The 25,133-nt window shown below is 43.6% G+C and overlaps 1 protein-coding gene across 2 annotated transcripts in view; it reads left to right on the top strand.

Moving 5' to 3' along the window:
- Nucleotides 1-4,498: 4,498 nt before the first annotated feature.
- TGFBR3 (transforming growth factor beta receptor 3) overlaps nucleotides 4,499-25,133 on the top strand; it is a 350,647-nt gene continuing 330,012 nt past the window's right edge. For both annotated transcript variants that reach the window (XM_030207075.1, XM_030207074.1), the window contains exon 1: nucleotides 4,499-4,936. In XM_030207075.1, the coding sequence (XP_030062935.1) occupies nucleotides 4,882-4,936 (55 nt within the window). In that variant the 5' untranslated portion in view covers nucleotides 4,499-4,881. The remainder of the gene's footprint in view (nucleotides 4,937-25,133) is intronic.

Raw genomic sequence — 25,133 nt, 5'->3', positions numbered from 1 at the left:
CAAATAGAATGTTAGGTATTATTAGGAAAGGAATGGAAAACAAAAATGAAGACATTATAATGCCTTTGTATTGCTCCATGATGCGATTGAAACTCAAATATTGTGTTCAATTCTGGTCACCGCATCTCAAAAAAGATATAGTGGAATTAGAAAAGGTACAGAGAAGGGCGACGAAAATGATAAAGGGGATGGGATGACTTCCCTATGAGGAAAGGCTAAAATGACTAGGGCTCTTCAGCTTGAAGAAAGATGGCTGAGGGGAGATATGAAAGAGGTCTATAAAATAATGAGTGGAGTGAAACGGGTAGATGCAAATCACTTATTTACTCTTTCCAAAAATACTACAACTAGGGGGCACAAAGCTACAAAGTAGTAAATTTAAAATGAAACAGAGAAAATATTTCTTCACTCAACATGTAATTAAACTGTGGAATTCGTTGCTAGAGAATGTAGTAAAAGCAGTTAGCTTAGCGAGTTTTAAAAGAGGTTTGGATGGCTTCCCAAAAGAAAAGTCCATAGACCATTATTAAAATGGACTTGGAGAAATTCCACTGCTTATAAGCAGCATAAAATGTATTGTACTGTTTTGGGATCTTGCCAGGTACTTGTGACCTGGATTGGCCACTGTTGGAAACAGGATGCTGGGCTTGATCGACCTTCGGTCTGTCCCAGTATGGAAATACTTATGTACTTATGTATTCGGCCAAGTAGTAAAATATGCTATTTGGTACAGTTCTAAAAAAGATATTATTTGTATTCAGTCAAATAATATTTTTCATTATTCGTATATGGCCAAGTAGTAAAATTTACTATTCGGTACAGCTCTAAAAAGAAAGATTAGAATGAATCAAATTACAACTCACTAACATGGTCTACATATCCATGGCACTATTTAACACATAGGAGTCCTTTCAACTAAGCTGCGACAAAAAGTGGCATTAGCGTACTCTTACATGAGTCATTTTCTGTGCACTAAGGCCACTTTTTGCCACATCCAAAAAATGGCTGAATTTCTGATTTTTCCATTAATGGCCAGACGCTAATGTTAACACATATAATTACAGAAACACAGTTATCTGCGCGTAAGCAAGGAAGAATCCTTCCAAAAGGAGGAAAACGCCTCAAGACAGACCTCTCCCGTATTTATAATGGGACAAGGGCTAGAATTTCATCATCATTGGCGATATAAAAACCTCCTGGTTATAATTATGTTTTGTTTTTTTAGTTTCTTAATAAACAAAATTGCTTTGCCATATAGTCTTCAAAATTTACTTAACTTAGGCAGGCTGACAGCCTTCTTCTTCCCAGACCGTGATCAAACTGTGGTCATCATCGCCAATGATGATGAAATTCTAGCCCTTGTCCCAGGGGCGTAGCCAGACACCCAATTTTGGGTGGGCCTGGGCCCAAGATGGGTGGGCAGAAGAACTCTGCCTTGTCCCACAAGTGATTTGGTCTCTTCCTCTCTCGCCTGCATGCCATATAATCTCAAAAAAATCCCCCCTCCTCTGCATACCTTTTAAATGGCAGATTTTCACCGGTGGCGAGCAGCAGCTAATACACACTGCTCATGTTGACCCCACATCCTTCCCTCTGATGCAACTTCCTGTTTCTGCATAGGCAGAAATACATCAGAGGGAAGGCTGTGGGGCTGCTGCAGGTGAAGATCTGCTATTTACAAGGTATGCAGGAGAGACAATTGTTGGGAGTTTGACTGGTGGGGCTTGGGAATCCCTGCCAGCCACATCATAGGTGTGCTGCTACTGGGTGGGCCTGAGCCCAAAGTGGGTGGGCTCAGGCCCACCCGGACCCACCCTTGGCTACGCCACTGCCTTGTCCCATTATAAATACAGGAGAGGTCTGTCTTGAGACGTTTTCCTCCTTTTGGAAGGATTCTTCCTTGCTTACGCACAGATAACTTTGTTTCTGTAATTATATGTGTTGATATTTGAGGAAACCAGTTCCCCTTTAATACGTATAGTTTATCTCAGACGCTAATGTTGCCATTAGCGAGTGAGCCCACCTCTTTAACATTGCTTTTGACTCGTAACCACTTGTATCCACTTGCCTCCACCTACCCTCCTCTCCTCTTTCCTCTACACATTAATTGATTTGTTTGCTTTATTTTTTGTCTACTAGATTGTAAGCTCTTTGAGCAGGGACTGTCTTTCTTCTATGTTTATGCAGCGCTGCGTACGCTTTGTAGCGCTATAGAAATGCTAAATAGTAGTAGTAGCCTCTACCTCCACTTATTTTGTAGGTGGTAAGGACTCACACACAATAAACCTGTACTCTGAGGGGTATTTTACTAAGCCACGGTAGTGCTTTTAGCTCAAGGTAGAAATCAGCTGGTGGTAAATGCCGAGATGCCCATAGGAATATAATGGGCATCTTGGCGTTTACCGCCAGCTGATTTCTACTGTGACCTAAAAATGCTACTGCGGCTTAGTAAAAGACCCCCTATGTGTACATGAATGTTGATGCACTAATCAAAAAAAGATTGAAAAAATATTTTAGCATGTGGTTTGTGTGTGCACATGCAAAAATTACCACAGGACACCTCAGCATGCCCTACGGTATGCCATTTTACTCTGGGATAAAGCACGCATTACTGCTGTCTGCAGCTATGTGAAATGACCCCATAGTCTATAACAGGGTAAGGATTTTCATGGTTGGGTATTTGAAGGCTGACCTTTTGGCAAAATGGGGGCTTGACTTTATGCATAGACCTTCAGCATTGGCGGCTGAAGGCATGCGCTGACTTCTGTCTAAAGGAAGCAGTACAAGGAGGAGGGGAGTGACGGCACTGTATTTATTTGGTTGGCGAGGCCTCAGCATCCCCACCAGCAAAGGTATGTTTGGCACTTGGAGGGGGGGGGGGGAGGAGGACGGCACAATGCGTTGCCTCCCTGGGTGCCCCCCAAATTGGAGGGCTGGCTGTGCCCCTGGTTTTACATTAAATTGTACTTGCTGTACACTGCCTTGGGTGAATCGTCTCATAAAGGTGTTTGATAAGGTCCAATAGGTGACTAAACTTGAGTCCCGCTCTCAGAACGCCTCCAGTGACTCCTCTTTGGCAGCAGTTAATACATGCTGCAAGTGGGGGTATGGGGGAAATTAAAAACAAGGAGGTACTTGCCTCTAAGCAGGTGGAATTAGGACAATTTCCATGTTCGTGGGCATCAGGCTGGATTTAGCCATTTATCCGAATAGTGAATCTCATGCTGTCCTGTTCCTCCTACATTTGAAAGTCTACCTCTGACACAGCCCCATTTTACTCTGCTAATGCTTGAGCATGTATTATTTTAACATAGGCTGGTAAAAGGGGTTCAGTTTGTAAATGGATAGATTACCTGGCTTTAGCTGTCTGAATAGTGACCCTGGGTCATGTTTAAGTGTGAGTGGACTGGGAATTTTGCAACCCAGTTATATAATTTGCTATGAGGTTCAGGAAAGTCTGTCTCTCATCTCTCACCCCTTCCCTTCCTTCTAACTGCTGCCTATTCTTCCTCCATGTTGACCTGCCTCTGCCCTTGGGCTCCCTCTTCTGTGCTGTTTCCTGGGCCCGCTTTTTTGTTTTTCCTCTTCACCCTCGTATATCCTCAGCCTACTCCATCCCCAGCTCCAGCAGGGAAGGCAGGGTAAGAGAAGACTTGCAAAGGAAGAGTATGACTCCCCCAGGGGGCAAGGGGTAGAAAGAAGAAACAGGTTCACTCCTCTATCAGAAGCTGAGGGGGATGTGGGGGAGAGGAGGAGGAGGAGGAGGAGAAATCACAGGTGCAGGATAGAGGGAAGAAGGAGGTAACCCCACCTCATCAGAAGAAAAGGATGTGGGTGGGGGAGCAGAGAAATCCCCCATCAGGGGCCAGAACATGGATGGAGTAGTCCCCCCCCTTTCAAGAAGAAAGGAAGAGGAGCAAGATTCCTAATCATATAAAGCAGTGAGGTGGTGCAGGATCACCCACAACAGAAGCAGATCAGGGAGCAGTGGGATCTACTTGTTATAAAGGGGAGGAGAGGAGGGGTGGGGTGCAGGATCTCCAACCCTACTTCCCTTCTAGGGTCAGTTTAACCATTGGACAAACGAGGTGATCACCTGTGGGGGGGGGGGGGGGGGGGAGAGGAAGCAAAAATCAGCTTCTGTTCAAGCCACAATTATGCATACCACACTGATTCAAGGAGCCCTCCTCGATGCATACTTTTACTTACAGGGAGTTGGGCAATTTTCAAGTAGCCATCTCCCTGGGTAAATGACTTTTTCAATTCAAGTTGGTTCTGGGAGGAGTGTTGTTGAGGGTGATCATAATTCTTGGGGGGGGGGGGGAGAGTCTAGGGGCCTGAAAGTTGCCCTAGGGTACCTAAAACTCTTGCCCGGGCGTGCCCCATTTGGGAAGGAAGAAAGTCCCTGCACGAGCGGCGATGGGGCCCGACCCCTGCAGCCTGGGGGCAGCGCAGAGAGCGGATCCCTATCGCCCCCCTCTCTCCGCTCGCCCCGCCCTCCTGACGCCGCTCAGTCAGACCCTTCCAGCTCTTCTCCGCACACTCCTCGCTTGGCTTTTTCCAGGGCTGCAGCCGTGGTGGACGGAAAGTTTCTGCTCAGCGCCAGAGAGTTTCTGGAAGAGATCGTGCACGCTGAGAAGGAGGATCGTGATCCAGCTGGCTGCTTTTTCCCCCTTTGTGTTTTCGCTCTGAAGCGTCTGAAGACGGTCCTGCACTTTTCCGGCTTCCTAAATGCGAGCGTGTTTACTAGGCTGTGACAAGAGGCTGAAGTGCGTCGAAAGCGGCTGCGAGTGAATTGCAGAGCGTTTCCTTTAGTCGACCGGCCGAGCTTGGGGAACGGATTGCCGGTTGACACGGGCTCTGCTGCTGCTGCTGCTGAACATGATCGCGGGGTGGATCAGCGCTGCGCTCTTCATCTGCTCGGCAGCGTTCGCAGGTAAGCTCCGCTTTCTGCGCACTGTCGCTGTCATCGCGCAGCAGAGCAACATACACAGGGGCAAAACTGTGCTGGCCAGTTGCATTTAGCCAGTGACGGTTACTGAGTGACAACTTAATTTATGGGTATAAGGAAAGCTGTGGGTTTTTTTTTTGCTAGGCCTGCTTCTCCTGGTGACAGCTTCCCACAAGAGCCTGAGAGCACTGTGGGGGTCCCCAACCTTGGACGGACAGATGCCCACTAGGGACAGAGAAAGTATGTAAGCTGCTTTGGTCATACTCGCAGAAAGGCGGTATAGCAAACGCATGACCCTTACACGAGCCCTTCACTACTAAGAAAGTTCTCTAGCTGATTTCACGTGTAATTCTAACGTATCTGAAAAGTTACACCTTTAGATGATCGTACAGTATACATGGAGATACGTTTAATGCCCCAGGTATGACTCGAATAAGCTCTTTGGAACTTGGATACTGTAACCGTATAAATTAGTGTATGTATTGATCTGTGTATTTTTGGTTGTGATAGGATTACTAAATACTGTTTAATATTACAAATATTACAGTAGTTTGAGATAGTCTGGTACTTTCTGTGGTTATCCCATACATGGTTGTATGTGATTAATTATTAAAAGTGGCATCAAAATAAAGTTGTCAAATAGTTGTGTATAATCGAAGTTGCTCTTCTGTTCGCCAAGGGTGTTAACCTGTCCTGCGCAATTCTTCTCCTGTTAAAATGATGAGAGAAGTTACCAGAAAAAAAGAATGCAGCGGCAGTGTTCTGCTGCTCCTGAGCAGTTTGTGTTCTGACTTCCCCTCCCACACCACCTCCAGAAACTCGCATTACCACATCAGAAAGTAAGGGTGCAGAGCTGAAATGCTGAAATTTAGAGAGGATGTGGTGGTTGGAAAGCACAGAAAAGGCGAGAGAGCTAAATGCATCTCACTCCGTGAAGCAGTGCTACAGGTGTGGCCATCGTTGTTCCCCAGCTCTGATGGACACCAACAAACTACCCTGCACATTCTTTGGTGTATTAAACACATGGCCTTGGTGCCTTTCACCTGTGAAGTTTTGTTTGTATGAAGGTGGAATGGCTTTATCAGACATTTGATGACAAATTCCATAGACCACATCTTAGAAGCAGAAAGATACTGAATTAGTTGTAAACTCTAGAGTTTTCTTGGCCCTGGAAAATGTGCTGATAATTTTAGGCCCTTTTTCCTGCGGTTTGTGTGATAAGTGTCAGGGGCCACATTGACTCTGAGAAGAAACAAGGAACTGAATACTTAATGGTTTTTAGGCTTTTAAATTTTGGGTGTGTTCTTGTATATGTTGGGTGTAGGGAGGGGTTGGTTGTCTTTTTTGTTACTGCAGCATTTCAGTGGTTTTTTTTTTTTTTTTTTAAATATACTTCACACAAGTTAATAAAACATAAGAATGCCAGAACTGTACAGTGTGATATGCAATTGTTTTTTTTCCATCATCGGAAAGGACACTTGTATGTTTGCTTATCATCCTAACTGCTCTGGAATAATTGTATGGAAGGCGGTAAATGTTTCGACTTTATACACCGATATCTGATTTGCCCTGAGAGACACAAAATTCAAATCATATTTTGACTATTAAATTGGTCATCAATAATTTTACCCTGCGCTATCTCATTGTTTGCTAATTACTGCAGGGATTTAGCTCACACCTTTTCAGTAGTAATTCGAGGCGAGTTACATTCGGGTACACAAATGGCTGACTGTCTAAGGGGCTCTTTTTTTTTTAGATACACTACAAAATGGACTTAGCGCATCCTAATACAGGATTTTCCCAAGGGCTAAGCCCATCTCTAGCTGGCCCATAAAATAGGACATTTTCCATTTGTTGCAGGTCATGTGCTAATGACCTGCAACAAATGGAAAATGTTTAGGAGGTGCTGAGGGCTCCTGCATTATTCAGTTAACCTGCTCTGATGTGAGTCCACTACTTAAATAGAGCTTCCATACCGATTGTCTGCCTCACCTCCTAAAAATAAATAAATAAATGAAGTAATACTTCATGGTTAGTGTGCACAAAAGGCAAAACAACTGTAAAATGGTTCAATGTATTTTGCAGTAAGCCTTTTTTTTTGTCCTGCATTAAGCAGATATTAGCACTTCATGTGGTTTAGTAAAAGGGGCTCTAACGCCTATGTTTACTAAGGCGTGCTATGGGAGCGTTAGTGTTTTCAACTCACGTAAATGGGTTTATGGGCGTTAAGTGCTAACGCGTCCACAGAAATGTATAGGCGCATTAGCGTTTAACGCGCCTTAAATTTAAAGGTGCATTAGAAATGCTAACGCACCTTAGTAAACAAACCACTAAGTTTGTACCTGAGGCACTGGAGGGTTAAATGACTTGCCCAAAATCACAGGGAGCAGCAGTGGGGATTTGAACCCTGTCTAAAGCCTGCTGTCAAATCTTTAGGCTCCTCCTTTACCTGTCTAGAATTGCATGGTAACAAGGAGTGTGCGTTCTAGGAATCCAGGACCTGCATGTCTGTGATAATTTTTGTTGGGTGTGTCTGTCTTACACTGCACTGGGGTAGAGAGAATTGGGCATGTGTGGAGGGGTGTCAAGGTGAGAGGGGTGCTTTCTCTGCCAGTTTCCCTTCATAGACAGTGGCAGGGCCTGGGGAACCCTGCCAGTCCTATGGCTTCCACTCACGTTCCTGCATGTTATTGGGTCATCAGTGCTGGAATGATTTGTGCCACTGCTGTGTTGATCTCTCCCTCACTTCTTATACTGTTTTCTCAGCTTCTGTTTCAAGTTAATTTATTACTGATGAAAAGAGCCAAATTGCTACCCTGGTCGTGTGTGTCATTCCTCTGTAGCCCTGATCTGCAGAGAGAGGGGTGTATCAGGTTCCCTCCACACTACTTTCTCAGAGCAGCAGCTTGATTATTTTTTATCCCCTGAATCTTTTCTCTATTTTGGTCCAAATCTTGGTTTCTCAAATTCTTTTTATTTGCTCCTTTTCAGTTCTAGCTAATTGAAAGCAGAGCTGTGAGCTGATGCCATGAGCCTCCATCCATACCTATTTGGGGGTTATTCCTGCTGTTTTTACCCCACCCCCACTCCCAGCTCACACAGTCTAGTCCTTGCAATGAGAATTCCAGACTGGGAGCCAGGGGCCAAGGCTCCAGTAATGGGCTCAGAATGCAGTCATCAGGCAGTGATATGACTGAGGAGCAGAAGGCTCAACACTGGGATTGAACCAGGAACCTTCCACATGGCTGCTCTGCACTTGTCACCAGGCCACCCAGTTTTTGCTTAATTTTTTTTTTGCCAGAACTACCTTTATTATTGTTATAATTTAAAGGTGTACAACTTATATAATACCTGACTAAATTGTTCTCTTCTGTGTTTCTGCTGCTATTTTGGCTCTGTCACTTTGGTGTTGTAAGAAGTCTTTGATGAACAGAGCTGTAGCACCCTCCATTGTCTACCTGTATCATGTTCTGAGGCAAAAGATTTTTAGTAACTGAAATTTTTGTTGAGAAACCATGATAGCACAGTACAATGAAACGTACCAGTCTGGAAGCAGTCAAGGAGTGAGTAAGTTGCATTTCAGAAGGGTCTTCCTAAGGCCACCTTGATGGTTTAAAACAGAGGTTCCCAACCTTTTTGGCTTTGATGACCCCTTATTAACCTCAAAAAAGTTCAGGGATGCCCTGTTTTCTCCTTTATGTGTACAGCAATCTCTCTCTCCCAGCAAACAGTCCCGCTAGTATTTCTGTCTCTCTTCCCCCCTACCCCCAGCCACCTCCAGCCAGTCTTCTCTAATTTAGTGGTTTAAAACATTTGCCCCTGCACCCCTACCTCCACAGAGTGTGCTGAGGTAGCTGTAACAGTGCCACTGGGGGTGGTTTAAGTCATGTTCTCCTCATAGCCTCACTGTAGGTTGCTCTGAGGGTTATTGTGTGCAGACTGTATCAATACTTTTCCTATTGTGGGAGAAAAGTGGGAAAATATTCAACAAGGTTATCACCCAATGCAACCGCATAAGTGCTATGGTTTAAAAATTCTGTCTCTCCCCCCCCCACTTTAAAACTTTTCTGTCTAGGAGAAGATAGGGCCAGGGAGAAAATGTATCCAGATTACAGCAATATTCAGCCACTATCTGGATTAAATTAGCCATTTGCTCCCGGATTCTATATAGCAAACCTAGTGTTCCATGCCGAAATCCAAATGTATTCTGTAACAATGTGCATAAATTAATTGACTTGACTTAAGCCAATCAGCGTTAACAGCAGTTAACAAACAATAATGAGCACTAATTGGTAATATTTAGAATTTATGCGCATAACTTGCTTAGCGTATTCTGTAACACACTGCACCGAAATTCTAATGCGTACAGGCAAAAAGTGAGTGGTTATGGGTGGGGAAATGGGCTTTTTGCTGGCGTTCCAAAATTTACGCGTTTTATAGAGTATGGCCCAATGCGCCTAAATCTACCTGCCGGGATTTATGCCACATTTTTGTTGGTGTAAATGGAGGCACGTAGTTTTAAGCACTAGGGTATCAAGTGTTTCTATATACCGTGCCCAAATATAGGCGCCCCTTATAGAATATGCTTAGGCAGAAATGTTTTCCGCACGGATTTTCCAGGTGCCATATAGAATTTCCCCTTTGATGTTTAGGACTGTATATTAAATTGTCCTATCTAAATGAATAGTGCCACTGAATGTATGGTGACCTACTTCCTGAATGCTGCCCTTTAGATGTTTTACTTGATGAGTCTTGGGTGTAGGACAGATAAATATGGAGAACGTGGCCCTACAGAGCAAAAAAAACCTCTCCATAACTCTATTAGATCAGTTTTAAATGTATTTCGTTGATTATATTAGTGAACAAGCTTGACATGATGCTGGAAGCTGAGCCGGTAGTCAGAGGGTTGTCTTACTCTCTTGTGGCCTAATCACTGAGGTACGCTGGCAGAGCACAACAAAAACTAATGTAACATTTGAGAATGAGGTGTTTTCTGACATGGGAGGGAGCCAGGAAAGGGCATCATCCTCTGAAGATACGGTTCTTCTCTCGTAGTCTCTTTTCTCTGATGCATTGCTCAGTGATGGTGACCTATCTGACTCACCCTCTGAATATCATAGGGTCTTGTAGTCCAGCACTAGGACAGCAACATGAGTGACATTGATAAAAGAGAAACAAGGCCGGGGCCAGTGCCAGTGGATAGCAATATTCCCAAGTTGAGAGAAATAATTTTGTAATACTGTCTAGTATTTTTCTTTTAATGCAGACTTAGATTTAAGTTTCTAGAAGAAAAGTGCAAAATTCCTACAGGCATAATTTTGCTATAGCATATGTTTATACCAAGAATTCAATTTTCTACAATATCTGTAGTTGAAAAGTTCCACAGAGAAATATAATGCATGGAAAAAAATCTGCAAAACTCACTATGAAACCTTTTTGATTGAGTTTTAAAACTGAGTACTGTTGGCAGAAATCCCGTGGCACTTCTAGCAGAGGAATTTGCCTGGACAGTTTTTCTGTGTTTTGTTCCCTTCCTGAAGTTGGCAGGAAGTTTTAAACTATTGGTCAGAAGACGCTGTGCTTCAAAATAATGTCAGTAAACTGATCGCAGGTTTTTGACTCAGTGTTGCCCAGTGTGTTGGAAATTTTAGAGCAATGGAAACAACAAATAGCACCAAGAAATAAAGACATCAAGAGGTGGAAATTCAAGGTTTATTGATTTAAAATAAAACAAACAATGTGGCCACACTGGGCTAGATTCTATATATTGGTGCCGAAAAAAATACACCTAGGTGTATTCTGTAAAGTACATCTAAATTTAGGAATACTTTATAGAATATGCCTAAAGTTCCATGTGGTTTATAGAATACGCTGAGCGCCTGTCTGCATGCATAAATTTAGTCGTGGGCAGTTATACCAAGTTTTAATGCCGACAGTTAAATTAGGCTCGGACTGTGTGTATTCTATAACAACGTGCATAGATTTTAGAAATGCCCATGACAAACCCCCTTTTCAACTATGCAACTTACTCCCCTGTTTACTAAGCTGCACTAGCAGCCACCATGCCCTAATGCCGATACAGCCCATTCACTTTGAAAGGGCTGTGTCGGCATTGCAGCATGGCAGCTTCTAGCATGGCTTAGTAAACGGGGGGGGGGGGGGGGGGGGAAGGGGTTAGTGTTTTACGTGCATCACGTTACAGAATACGCTTAGACAGTTGTATGCGTAAATTTTAATTAATGCCAATTAGTGTCAATAATTGCTTGTTAATTGGCAAATATCAGTGCTGATTGGCTTGTTAACTAATTAAGGGGTCCTTTTACTAAGCTGCAGTATAAAGTGGTCTGCAGTAGTGTGGGCGCTCGATTTTGGCGCACACCTGGCCATTTTTTACTGCAGCTGGTAAAAAAAGGCATTTTTTAATGGGGCAGTAAATGGCTGTGAACTAAAATTAAAAGTAGTGCACGGCTATTTACTGCCTGAGCTCTTACTGCCACCCATTGATCTTGTGGTAAGGGCTCACACGCTACTCATGCAGTAATAAGGCAGCGCACGCTAATGTGGCCATGCTGCTGATTACCACCCAGCATTCCCCTCCCCCTCGCAGTAGAAAATAGAAAATTATTTTCTACCATGGGAAACAACGCGCGCCAACTTCGAAACTACCGCAGGGCACCCGTTCTACCCCTGAGGTATTAATCCGCAAACGAACCTTTTCCGGAGACAGGAAGGCAGTAGAACTAGAGGACATGAATTGAGGTTGAAGGGGGACAGATTCAGGAGTAATATCAGGAAGTAATTTTTCATGGAAATGGTGGTGGATACATGGAATGCCCTCCTGTGGGAGGTGGTGGAGATGAAAACGGTAATGGAATTCAAACATGCGTGGGATAAACACAAAGGAATCCTGTTTAGAAGGAATGAATCTACGGAATCTTAGTGGAGATTGGGTTGCAACGCCGGTAATTGGGAAGCAAAGCCAGTACTGGGCAGACTTCTACAGTTTGTGCCCTGATCATGACTGAAATAGATATGGATGGGCTGGAGCAGTGGTGTAGGAAGGAGGGGGCGGGAGGGGCGGTCCGCCCCGGGTGCACGCGCTCGGGGGGTGCCGGCCCCGCTGGTTCCCTGCTCTCTCTGCCCCGGAACAGGTTACTTCCTGTTCCGGGGCAGAGAGAGCAGGGAACCAGCGGGGCCGACGTAGCTCCGAGTGACGTGCACTCGGGGCGGATCGACCCTCCCGCAGGTAAGAATGCGGTCCAGGGGGGGGGGGGGGGTCACACCGTGCTGCACCCGGGGGGGTGCGCAGCGGCGACCCGCCCCGGGTGCCATTAGCCCTTGCTACAGCACTGGGCTGGAGTATAAATTTTGAGAGGCTTTGACATTCACTTCTGAGCTTTTAGTAGAAGAACAGTGCTGGGCAGACTTCTACGGTCTGTGCCCTGAAAATGGCAAGGACAAATCAAACTCGGGTATACATATAAAGTGTTTCATACCATGTAAAATGAGTTTATCTTGTTGGGCAGACTGGATGGACCATAATGGTCTTTATCTGCTGTCATTTACTATGTTCCACTTTCTGTATTATGTGATACTACTGATTAATAAGCTTTTCCTATTTTTAATTTTGTTTTTTTTTTTAGGGCTTTTTTGTGATCTTCAACAAAGAACTCTTTTTCTTCTCCTCCCCCTCTTACTGCCTTTTATAATGTAATGTAACAATTTTCCTGTATATTTACCTTCTTTTTTTGAGATTTGATTGTGTTTTTCAATATTATTTTCAAATTCAAGTTTATCTTGAAATTTTGTATTGAAAATTATAAAAAAAGAAAAAAAAAAAAAGAGCAATAGTCGGTTGAAACAACTTTCTAGTAAACATAATGGCAGACTAACAATATCTGAACTCAAAAAGCACAGATGATCCCTGGTTGCTGTTGGATAAAGGTAAAGCTAGAGATGAAGGTTTTAGAAGGGTTAAGCAGCATTTACAGATGTAAAAAGCTGATTTTGATGTGCAGGGAATGACTTTAGAAAAGTCGCTATTTACCTCTGGGTATCCATGGCACATAGATTTAAGCGTGGTTTGGGTGGCTTTTTGAAGTGTGTATATTTCCTGTTTAGCAATGAAAATAACAAGTGTAACATAAAATATGTTCCCCATCAACATTTCTATTTGCTCCGAGGCATGCATAACTCTTAGCTATTTGGACCTGGAATGGGAGGGGGGGGGGGGGGGTCTTTAAATCCACTTTAAATAGCCAAAACAGCATTTTGGAGCTTGGCTTCTTAATTTGCTCTTTTGAGAAGTGCAGTTTTATAAAATCCAGCACTTACACATACAAAGCCTAGAGTAATGCCATTCTCTCTCTCTATTTGTAAAAGGGCTGTTCTCTTCTCTACATACTGCCAAATACATATATTTTTCCCGTGGCCTTGTACATATTTTACAAAAATCCGTGTTTAGTGAGCCCTCCGTACAGTACTCTAGAAACTGTAAACGTCCCTTAACTGACCTAAAGGAACTGTACACGCTTGGGCTTCACATTAGTTTGTAGTACTAGAACAGGAAGGACAAAAGACTAGGTGAGCCTCATGGTCTTTTTGCCACCATATTGGGTGTTCCCATGATGTCTGGCAAGCTCTTGTGGCACATATCTATTAACCAAAAAAAACATCCTTTCTCGTTGACATCTGCCCTCGTAATGTATTTGTAAAGAGATTGGCCCACAGCAAATTCCTTTCGGCATCATATGTGGGAGGTGGAGGGTGAAGGGCAGGGGCTATCCTAGAAAATTGTGCCCCAGTTTACTTTTTAACTCCCTGCATGTGCTTCTGGTGGGGAGTGTTAATATGCGGGCTGTGGATACTTAGGCACCTGCAGCATAGGCTCCAGCTCCATGGATGCCGAGCACTGCCAATATTGAACAAGCTCCTTCTGTGGCAGGGCAGGATTAACAATTAGGCAGACTAGGGTGGAAGCTTTGGGAGCAGGGGAGAGGCATGGCAAAGAAGTTATGATGAAAGCAAACCAGCTACACAAATTTAAAGAATGAATGGTGCATGTTTTTATTCATAGCAAAGGCGGACATTTTACAGATAGCCCAATATCCCAGTAGATAACTCTTTGGAAATTGCCCTCATTATAATACTTAAAAGCATGATATCCAATTGTGCATTTTTATAGAATCATCCTGAAAGGGGTGATGTTGGATTGGTCATGACTCTGAAGTTTTAATTATCACAATTTTAAATATGGCCCATATTATTGTCCTTTTGAAACCGGGGAGGGATTCCTTATTGCCGGACTCGTACCGCCTGATTTCTCTCTTGAATGTGGAGACTAAACTTTTGGCAAATAGCATGGCTGCTGCCCACTCTTACATGAGGCTCAGGTGGGGTTTGTCAAGGGTCAGTCTATTGTTAAGAATATAGGCAGAATTCTTGCCTCTCTAGAACATCTGGAATGGGCAGATCTGCCTTCCCTACTGGTGAATTTCGATGCGGAAAAAGCATTTGACAGGGTTTGGTGGGATTTATTTTGTTTCCAGTATTGAAGGCCTATGGCTTTGGAGTTTGTTTTATCCACTTTAAGTTCTTATATACTGATCCCAAGGCCGAGATAGTCAATGGGATTCTTTCTGATGCTTTTCTTATTTTCCGTGGTACCTGTCAGGGATGTCCGCTTTCTCCATTGTTATTTATATTAACTTTAGATCCTTTGATCCGGGATGTATATGCTAACCCAGAGATTAGAGAAGTGGACTTGGAAGCCCATAATTTCAAGCTGGATGCCTTTATGGACAATATACTGGTTCATTTGCAGAATCCGTATAACTCTCTAAATGCCCTGCTGGAATGTTTCTCTGAATATGGTGATTTTGCCGGTTTTAGGCTTAACTTGCAGAAATCGGAGGTGCTATCCTCCGGAGAAGCCGTTAGGTGGCTTCGGGTGGACACATTTCCTTTGCGATGGGCAACGGACACATTTCGTTACCTAGGTATCCAGCTGGAGATGAGCACTAGGAAGTTATATAGCTTAAATATTTCTAAACTTCTGGAGGAGAGATGATAACAGTTGGAGGCTTGGCAAATTTTACCTTTGTCTCTGATGGGCTGGATACATTTGATTAATGGTTTTGTTTCCTAAATGGCTTTATCTTCTCCAAACCCTTCTCTTAAGACTACTTAATAAGGATCTCCTACATCTATGTAGGATGTTCTTGGGCTTTTGTTGGACAAAAAAGAAGGCCGGGATCAGATATCAGTGATTGGTGGGTAACTGGGCTGTGGGAGGTTTAAACCTCCCCAACATTTGACTATATAACTAGGTGTGTCTGTTACGTCATTGGCTTTTTGGAAAAGAAGACTACACATCTATTTTTTGATGAGAGGGCCTTAATTTCGCCTTTTCATCTCCTCTCCTTATTGCAGGCTCCATACCAGTTGCTTCTATAGTTTTAGGGTCGCAGTGTATTTCTTCAGCTGTTACAGGAAGTTTGGAGGTTTTTGTTGCACGTGTTAAGTGAGGACTCAACGGTGATGGATCAGCTGCCCCTCTGTGGCAAGCTGTCTTTCCTACCTGTATGAGAAAATTGAGCATTTACTCGGTGGGAAACCCGGGGCTTGATTTTATTGGAACATATACTTACTCCTGCGGTAGAGTTGGAATCCCTGGATTATCTTATAGCCTTAGACTTAATGGGGTGGGGAGACTGCTTTGCTTACTGTAAGTTAAAGCATTATATTTCTAGTCTGCCCTGGAAAGCTTTAGCAGCACAGATGGGGGAAAAATGAAGGATGGGGAAAAATGAAGGACTCTTTTTTTTTTTTTTTGCTTCTACCTCTTGACCGACTTGTGGGGAAGGATCTTGAATGGCTCCGTGCTCGATGGGAATAGGACCTTGGGACCCCTCTGCGGGATTGGGATCTCCTCTTGGCTTTGAAAAGGACACCACAGATGGTAGTGGCAACTGTCTTACAGGAAACACACTGTAGAATCTTACATAGGGCTTATATTTCCCAGTTGCAACTTTTTCGTGCAGGGCTTGAGCCGAGGAGTAGCCTAGTGGTTAGTGCAGTGGACTTTGAGCCTAGGGAACTGAGTTTGATTCCCACTGCAGCTTCTTTTGACTGTGGGCAAGTCACTTAACCCTCCATTGCCCCTGGTACAAAATAACTACCTGAATATATGTGAACCGCTTTGAATGTAGTTGCAAAAAAAACTAAGGCAGTATATCAAGTCCCATTTCCCTTTCCCTTAAATGCTCTGCAAATTCATGTTTTCATTTTTTGGGGAGATGTCCGAAGGCTCAGGCCTTCTGGAAGGAATTAACCACCTTTTTTGCCTCTGTCTTACACTTATTGGTTCCTTTGACCCCTACGGGCCTTCTTGTTAGGGGTAGTAGATGGGTGGAAAAGGGAAGTTTCTCTTATTTAGAAAATTGAAGTTGGTGGCTCTTAAATGTGTGTTACAGGTTTGGGTTTCTGTGGAGGGCCCTTTGTTTTGGGGGTGGAGAAACCAGGTTTATGTTTTGGTTCTTTGGGAGGCTCGTGATGCCTCCTACTGCTGTAAAAGCACACTGGTTTTTGGTTATTTGGGATTCTTATCTTCAAGTTTTATCACCATCGGGACGTAGCTCCTTGTTAAAGAAATTACATTCATGAGTGGTTGGAGAAGAAGGTCTAGTGGGACTAGATAGGGTATCCTGGGTGGGGGGCTATGGATTAAGGGTAAAGATATTTAGTTCACAGCCCTTCTAAACTTGAAAGGCTCTGGGAGACACTCAGAGGGGCATTTTCGAAAGAAATGTCCAAGTTGGGATTTGGACGTCTTTGTAAAATGTCTAAATCCGGGGGCAGGAAAAAGTGTATTTTGGAAAAAAAATGAATTTCAATCTTTCGTTTCAAAAATACCAAGGACGTCCTTAGAGATTTTCAAAACCAAAGACTTTCATGTCAAAAATGTCCAAATGCAAGCCATTTGGACATGGGAGGATCCAGCATTTTTGGTGCACTGGCCCCCTGACATGCTAGGACACCAACTGAGCACCCTAGGGGGCACTGCAATGGACTTCATAAATTGCTCCCAGGTACATAGTTCTCTTACCGTGTGTGTTGAGTCCCCCCCCAAACCCACTACCCCCAACTGTACACCACTACCATAGCCCTTACGGGTGAAGGGGGCACCTAGATGTGGGTACAGTGGGTTTGTGGTGGGTTTTGGAGGGCTTGCTGTTTCTTCCATAAATGTAACAGGTGGGGGGGGGGGGGTATGGGCCTGGGTTCGCTTGTCTGAAATGCACTGCACCCACTAAAACTGCTCCAGGGACCTGCATGCGCTGTCATGGACCTGAGTATGACATCTGAGGCTGGCACAAAATATTTTTAAAGATGTTTTTTTAGGGTGGGAGGGGATTAGTGACGACTGGAGGAGTAACGGGAGATCATTCCCAATCCCCTATGGCAGTCATTTGGTCATTTCGGGTACCTTTTTGTGCCTTATTCACAAAAAAAACACATCCAGGTGAAAACGTCCCGTTTTACTTTAGGACATCCCTGCTTTTTTCAATTATGGGTCAAAGATGTCCAAGTGTTAGGCACACCCAAGTCTCGCCTTCACCACGCCTCCAGCATGCCCCCTTGAAATCTGGACGTCCTTGCAACGAACTGCAGTTGATGTCCAAAATGTGGTTTCAATTATACCAATTTGGACGTCTCTGGGAGATGGGCGTCCATGTTTTGATTTATGTTGAAAGATGGACATCCATCTCTTTCAAAAATGAGCCTGTCAGTCTCTCGGATTTTGTAAGGGTGAGGTTGGGAACTTGTCACAATAACAGAAGTGGAAGTAATTTGGTGGGGGGGGGGGGGGGGGACTGGTGGGATTGGTTTATGTGGTATGCTTTATTTTTTTGTATAGTGCTATTCATCCCATAGTTGCCCCCATCTCAAAGTTTTCTATTCTAAGTCTTTTATACTTTGTTGATTAGCACATGACTTCAATGGGTTCTTCTCCACTGCTGGTTTGGTTGTGGTACAGTCTTGGGAGGGTGATGTTGAGTTTATGTTGGTTTGCAGGCTTTTTCTTTTTAATCTTAAATTGGGAATAGAGTATAATCTTTGCTTTGATAGTTTTTTGTTCCATATGTGGATCTCTACTATGTTGGGACTCTCAGTAGCCTGTAACTCGCTAATCCATTAATAAGAGTTCTACTATACTAGCCGTTGAGCCCGTAAAAACGGACTAGTAAAGGAAGGGGGGGGTTTGAAAGCCCCCCCCCCCCCGGAGTCCCCTCCACCACCCCTCCACCCGGGCCGGGTACCTGGGTTCACTATTCAAACCGCCGGAACGCAGCACACAGCTCATCTGAACTGCCGTCGGCCTTTCTTCTTCTCTGCGTGTGTTCCGCCCTTGTGTGACGTAACGTCAGCGAGGGCGGGACACAGGCAGGTAAGGAAGGCCAACGGCAGCTCTGATGAGCTGTGTGCTGCGTTCCGGCGGTTTGAATAGTGAAGCCAGGTACCTGGGCTGGGTGGAGGGTGGGTGGCGGCGGCGACTCCGGGTGGGTGGGGGGAGCGGTAGCGGCAACCCTGGGGGGGGGGGAGCAGTGGCGACGGCGGTTCCCTCACTCGCAGGTGTGCAGGTTCCCTCTCTGTCACACCCCCGTCATCGCATATTGACACGGGGCCGGGACAGAGAGGGTCTCTACTGCGCATTTGCGAGTGAGTACGCCTCTTGCCTTTTATATGTTTGATATGGAGGGTGGAGAGGGTTGACAGGAATTGGGGGGATTGCGATTGTTAAAAGTTTGATGAGAATTTATCACTGTTGTTGCTTTTTATACATGTTGATTTTGCTCAGTGATTTTCTGAGTATATATGCAAAGTTGGTTGTATGTTTATTATGACTTGTCATCAATAAAAATGTTGAAACTTAATTATCACAATTTCTAGACCTAGTAATCTGAAGGTTATTTGAGTTAGGCTAAAGTTTCTGCCTTTTGCGGTCTGTTTCCTCTACATTTCTGTGACTTCTTTCTGTACTTCACTCTTTCTTCTGTGAGCCTGTGCTGTCAGCCTCTCTTTTATAACAGATGATGAGCTAGAGTCAGTTACAAGATACATCTTCATTTCTCAGACCCATGGTTATGATTTTTAGCTTAGCATTTTATTTGATTGTAATGATTCACTTTAAAAGATACACTATTTGTAGAAAGTGTTCCCTTCAAGCTGCATTGTTGGTATTAAAGGGCGACACTGTAGGTTTGGTTTCGAAGTACTATTGTTGCTGTCTAGTTCCTTTTGGTCATAAATTTTAAAATCATTATTAATTGCTGTAATGTGAAACTGAAAATGAGATCTGTTAAGAAAATTGTAGCATGGACTGTGCAGCGAGCTGGTTAGATGTAGTCCTTCTCAGTTGTGCTTTGGCACGCTTCCAGTCATGAAGTGTGTTTCCCTGGCTTTGGTGTTGAGTAACTTCCCATCCATTCCCTGAGGCTGTGTTGTTTCACCTGCTGATGCCATATATCTTCACTGATGCAAGTAGGAGGCCTTTCCTTTAGACTTTGTTTATGGGAGAAGTGCAATCCTGTTCAATAAATGAATACTTCCTGAGTGGTTCTCATTCTAAGGCTAGCAAGCAGTCATTGAGACATTAGTGTAATGGTTGTTAGCCTCTTACCTTTAAATGCCAGTGGAAATATTCAGCTTTGTTGATTGAAAGTAGCATTGATGAGCTGATATCTACTGCCTTTACCATTTCTCGGTTTGTTTGATATGTTTGGTTAATGTTATTTGTTTACTTATCCACTACATAATCTGTTCCTCTCCAAAGGCTAGAAAACAATTTGGAGTTGTTCTGTAAAGTGGACATCAACAGTGCCCAGTACGTGCATAAATGACCAGAATACAGACACATTTGCATTTTGTTTATTGTTTGCATGCTATGTGCTATTCTAGAAAAGTGTGCTTGTATGTCATTGGCATTTATTTTATCAGATATACCGCCAATCACCATATGGCAGCTAGGCAGTTAACAATAAAAGCTCAGAAAGAACAATAGATAAAAGATGCTGGAAAGAAGATTGGGGGGGGGGGGGGGGGGGGAGAGGGCTATTGATAAACAGAGATACCCTGAATCAGGAAGGAAAGGCCTGATTGAAAAGCCGAGATTTAATAAGCTTCTTAAAGGTAGGTTATGAAGGTTCGGCTTTAGGATGATTCAGAGTTTTGAATCATCCTAAGCAAAGGCAGTGGCCCGAGTGGTTTCCAGTCTTAGAGGGAGGAGGAGATGAAGAAGGGACTGCTGGAAGGAACGTAAAAGCTGAGGGGAGGAGTATGGAATGATTAACTTGGAGACTGGGGCAGATGGAAGAAGACATTTGTAAGTAATCCGATAGGATATGGATAGCCAGTATTCTTGTTTTAGGAAAGGAAAGTTTGAAGGGGGTTGTACACATGAGTGGAGTGTAGCCAGGGTGCACAGTTGTACATGTAAATTATAGAATATTATGACTTGTACAAGTTTGTTAGCAGTCTAGGCACGAGCATGTACATTAGAACCTTAAATTATACACACCTATTTGCACTGCTACACTAGGGTTATAGAAAGGAAAGTAGTCACCTACTTTACTTTATAGAATTGTCCTCTGTTTTTAAATTGTTTTTATTACTTTTTGTTTAGTATCAACAAAACAACATACAGTAACCCAGCATATACCTCTAAATTGCCACATTACATTGATACACCTCTGTACTCCACTAATACAAACGAGTTATTGGAATTATGAGGTGTTCAAAATCATGAAAGCCAAACTTAGGCTTTTTACTAAGGTGCACAAGTGTTTTTATCGCATGCTAAAAATTAGCATGCGCTAATCGTTAGAGACACCCATATTTTCCTATGGGCGTGTCTTGCAATTAGAGCACGCTAAAAATGCTAACGTGCCTCTAGCGCGGCTTAGTAAACAGGGCCCCTAGTTCTTATTCACAAATATATATCCAGCATTCATGCAACAATTCAAAAATGGGCATAGCATATTAACTCACTGCAACATTAACCCCTTCTCCTCTTTCTTGTGCCTATCCCCTCTCCTTCTCATGTTCCAGTCCTGCTTTTGGGACTGTGAAGGAGTGCACTATGGCTGGGAGGAGAGCATGTGAAGTAAATGCTGCAGGATGGTTTAATATGATGATTTTACTGTTCTGTAATTTTATGGTTATAAGATCTTTGTACTTTTTGGCAGAATTGCCCTCTTATCCCCTGGATTCTATATATGGCACTCAAAATTGCATGCTATCCTGAGATGTGCGTGCAGCTAAACTGGCGCCAATAATTGGGTACTAACAATCAATTATTGGTGTGCGCATCTCACTAAGTGCTATTCTATAAAGATGCACATGCAAATCTTTTAGCATGCAACTGAAAAGGGGGCATGACCATAGGAGGGGCATGGGCGTTCACTAAGGAGTCACGCAGGATTATAGAATATGAGAGATCTGCACCTGATTTACGCATAAGGATTTACACCAGGTTTCAGCAGGGCTGGTGTTAGACATGCTGGTGCCCAGGGCAGAAATTAAGGAGGGGGCCCAAATCCCTTCTCCTCACTGCCCCCTCCCTCAATCTTCCCACCCGCCATTACTACCACACTTAAAACAACTTTAAATGGTGATTTCTTCACACACAAAACACAGACAGATCTTTATTAAATCACAAATTAAAAATATGATCACCAAAACTGAACTATTGACCCTAAGAAGCTAAACTGCAACACTGGAGAAGTAAAAACAGAAATGCACCATTTTATACTGAGCACAATCGGTAGCATAACTGCTGAAGGGGGGGGGGGGCTGCTTAGTCCCCACCAAAATTAACATCTCCCTTCCTGTAACTGGTGGGGATCCCCAAACCTCACCAGGTCCAGCCACCACAACTCTCCAAGCTCTGCAGTCAGCAGCAGCATTTCAGAGCTGCTGCTGCCCCCTGCCCTGCTTGGTTTTTACGCATGCTTGAATATATATGTGTGTGTGTGCGGGGTGGAGGGGTGAGACAGTGGCAATTCGTGGATACTGCCAACAGCTGCAGAGCTTGGATATTTGTGGCTGCTGTACTGGAGGAGGAGGTCTTCCGTTATCGGGACTTGGGGATCCTCACCAGCTCAAGCATTCATATTTTGTATTTGGGAGGGGAGAAAAGTTGGTGTCCATCTATTTTGGGCTCAAGTCCCCTCCCCCTAATCAGCCATCTGACTACACCACTGAATACAATACAGAAACTGTCTCTGATGCACATATTCCAAAGCTAACAGATTCCTTTTAATAAATTCAAAATAAAACACTCTTTTCTACCTTTCTTGACTGGACATTTTGCTTTTCCATCGTATTGGTCCCAGTTTCTCTTTTCTGCTTTCTTGTCTGTCTTCTGCTAATTCTGTCTTCTTCCAGTGTCTGCCATCCATTGTTTTTTTTCTCCTCTCTTCTCTGTTCGATTCCCTCACTACACCTGTCACTAACATACTGATTTTTCACTTTCAACTACAGTACGATGACGATTATCCAGACTGTCCTCTGCAGGGGGGTGGTCCGGATAATTAATCATAAATTTGGATGATTGTGTGCTCTTTTTAAAAAGTAGGCATGTCCAATCAGAGCATTGTATGTTAAACATTAGTTTTATTTTCAATAATAAATGTGAAAAAAATAACATGTAACACCATATAAATGATAAAAATGCATATAAAAAGTGCAATATATAAAATCATATGACAATACAAATGATTCAAAAAATGATAAAATACATTATTATGTGCAATATAAACATGTTCTATAAGAAAAAAACCCATATATATGTGGTAGCTGGAACAGTACATATGATCTCTATAACATAAGATTATACTATAATTTATGTCAAAGGAGATAATGCTTATATTTAAAAAAATACTTGTCAATCAGACTCATGAAAGCAAATATTGATTCTTTGTATAATAACAATTGAGTTGAAGAGAATTCCAGTGGTATTCTGAATGGAGAGTGTAAAACATTGTATCCAACCTTAATAGCACTGAAACCTCACATTGTAGGTTATATGCATGCATTACCAAACGTGATAAAAATGTATGTATTCGTGCAGGGAGGGAGTGCATATATTGGATATTTAAATTATACTTTGCACTTTGTGCTAAACAACTGCTCGTGTAGCAAAAAGAAGGTCCAACAAGCGTATCCATAAAACAGTGTTTATAAATGAGTATATAGAATCGATTACCACCTTATCAAAAATTCGCTGATAACAGTGGAGTGATATATAGATCGATTTAAATTCACATCATATATGGTATGTGGAAACCACTGAACTCACAAAATCAAAAGTGTGTATAAGGGGCAGAGAAAAGCATAAACTGACCGCTGTAGAACTCACTTCCCATCCATTGATTTCATCACCTCACCTTCTCTCCTACCCTCTTCCTCCCTCTTGGCTTTTAATCTCCGTCTCTTTCTTCCCTCCATTTTGCCTTCCCCATTCCACCTAAATACCTCTCGCCTTCGACGCCTTCGTGGCCACACCTCTCCTACTCTCCTCCGCTCTCTTTTACTCCTTCTCTTACTCTCAGCTGGTGACATCAATCCCAATCCTGGCCCTCCTCACCAACTATTATCCAAACTCTACAGATCTCACCGTGACCTCTCTAACCTCATCTCTATTCCTCTACTCCCCTCCTCTTCTCTGCCCTTCTCTTGCGCCCTATGGAATGCCCGCTCTATCTGTAACAAACTCCCCTATATCCAGGACCTCTTTATCTCGCGTCACCTCCATCTGTTCGCCATAACAGAAACCTGGCTCTGCCCTGACGACTCTGCTTCAGTCGCAGCCCTGTGCCATGGCGGTTATCTATTTTCACATACTCCTCGCCCTGCTGGCCGTGGGGGCGGTGTTGGACTACTTCTCTCTCCCTCCTCCAGATTTCAACCCCTTCTTCCACCTCAATCTCACTGTTTTTCCTCCTTTGAAGTCCACTCTATCCGCCTTTTCTCTCCCCTGCCTCTTCGAATAGCGGTCATTTATCGTCCCCCTCATAAGTCCCTTTCATCCTTTCTCAGTGACTTTGACGCCTGGCTTGCCTTCTTCCATGATCCTTCCTCCCCCTCTCTCATCCTTGGTGACTTTAATATTCCTGCTAATGATCCTTCCAACTCTTATATTTCCAAGTTACTTGCTTTAACGTCGTCCTTTAATCTCCAACTATGCTCCACTTCCCCCACTCATCAAAATGGTCACTGTCTTGATCTCATCTTCTCCTCCAACTGTTCACCTTCTAGTTTCCTTGCCTCTGATCATCATCTTATAACTTTCACACTTAAATCTCCTCCCTCCCAGTCCCGTCCTATCCTATCTAATTTATCTAGGAATCTTCACGATATTGACCCTTCATCTCTATCCTCCCATGTTTCAAACCTCCTCTCTACTGTGGCACCATCCACGTCTGTCAACGAGGCTGTTTCTTCTTACAACAATACTCTATCCTCTGCCTTAGACACTCTTGCACCTTTGATGACCCGCCCTGTAAGGCGTACAAAACCCCAACCTTGGCTGACTTCTAATATCCGCTACCTACGTTCCTGTACCCGCTCCGCTGAACGCCTCTGGCGGAAATCTCGGGCCCTTGCTGATTTCTTACACTTTAAGTTCATGCTGACCTCCTTCCAATCTGCTCTTTTACGTGCCAAACAGGATTATTATATCCAACTGACCAACTCTCTTGGCTCTAATCCTCGACTTCTCTTCACCACATTGAACTCTCTCCTCAAGGTGCCCCCTCCCCCAACTCCCCCTTCATTATCTCCTCAGACCCTTGCTGAATTCTTTCACAACAAGGTTCAAAAGATAAACCTTGCTTTCTCTACCTCACCACCTCTCCCTCCACTAGTCCGTTCCCCTCTCTCTCCTTCCCCTCATTCCCTTTCCTCCTTTCCTGAAGTTACTATTGAGGAAACTACACTTCTCCTTTCTTCCTCAAAATGTACCACCTGTTCCTCTGATCCCATTCCCACCCACCTTCTTAATGCCATCTCTCCTACTCTTATTCCTTTTATCTGTCACATTCTCAACCTCTCACTTTCCACTGCGACTGTCCCTGCTGCCTTTAAACATGCTGTGGTCACACCTCTCCTTAAGAAGCCT

This window comes from Microcaecilia unicolor, chromosome 6 (genome assembly GCF_901765095.1).
Source record: "Microcaecilia unicolor chromosome 6, aMicUni1.1, whole genome shotgun sequence".
NCBI classification, from domain to species: Eukaryota; Metazoa; Chordata; class Amphibia; order Gymnophiona; family Siphonopidae; genus Microcaecilia; species Microcaecilia unicolor.
The sequence above is the reverse complement of the archived record's forward strand: the minus strand, read 5'-3'. Positions and strand labels throughout refer to the sequence as shown.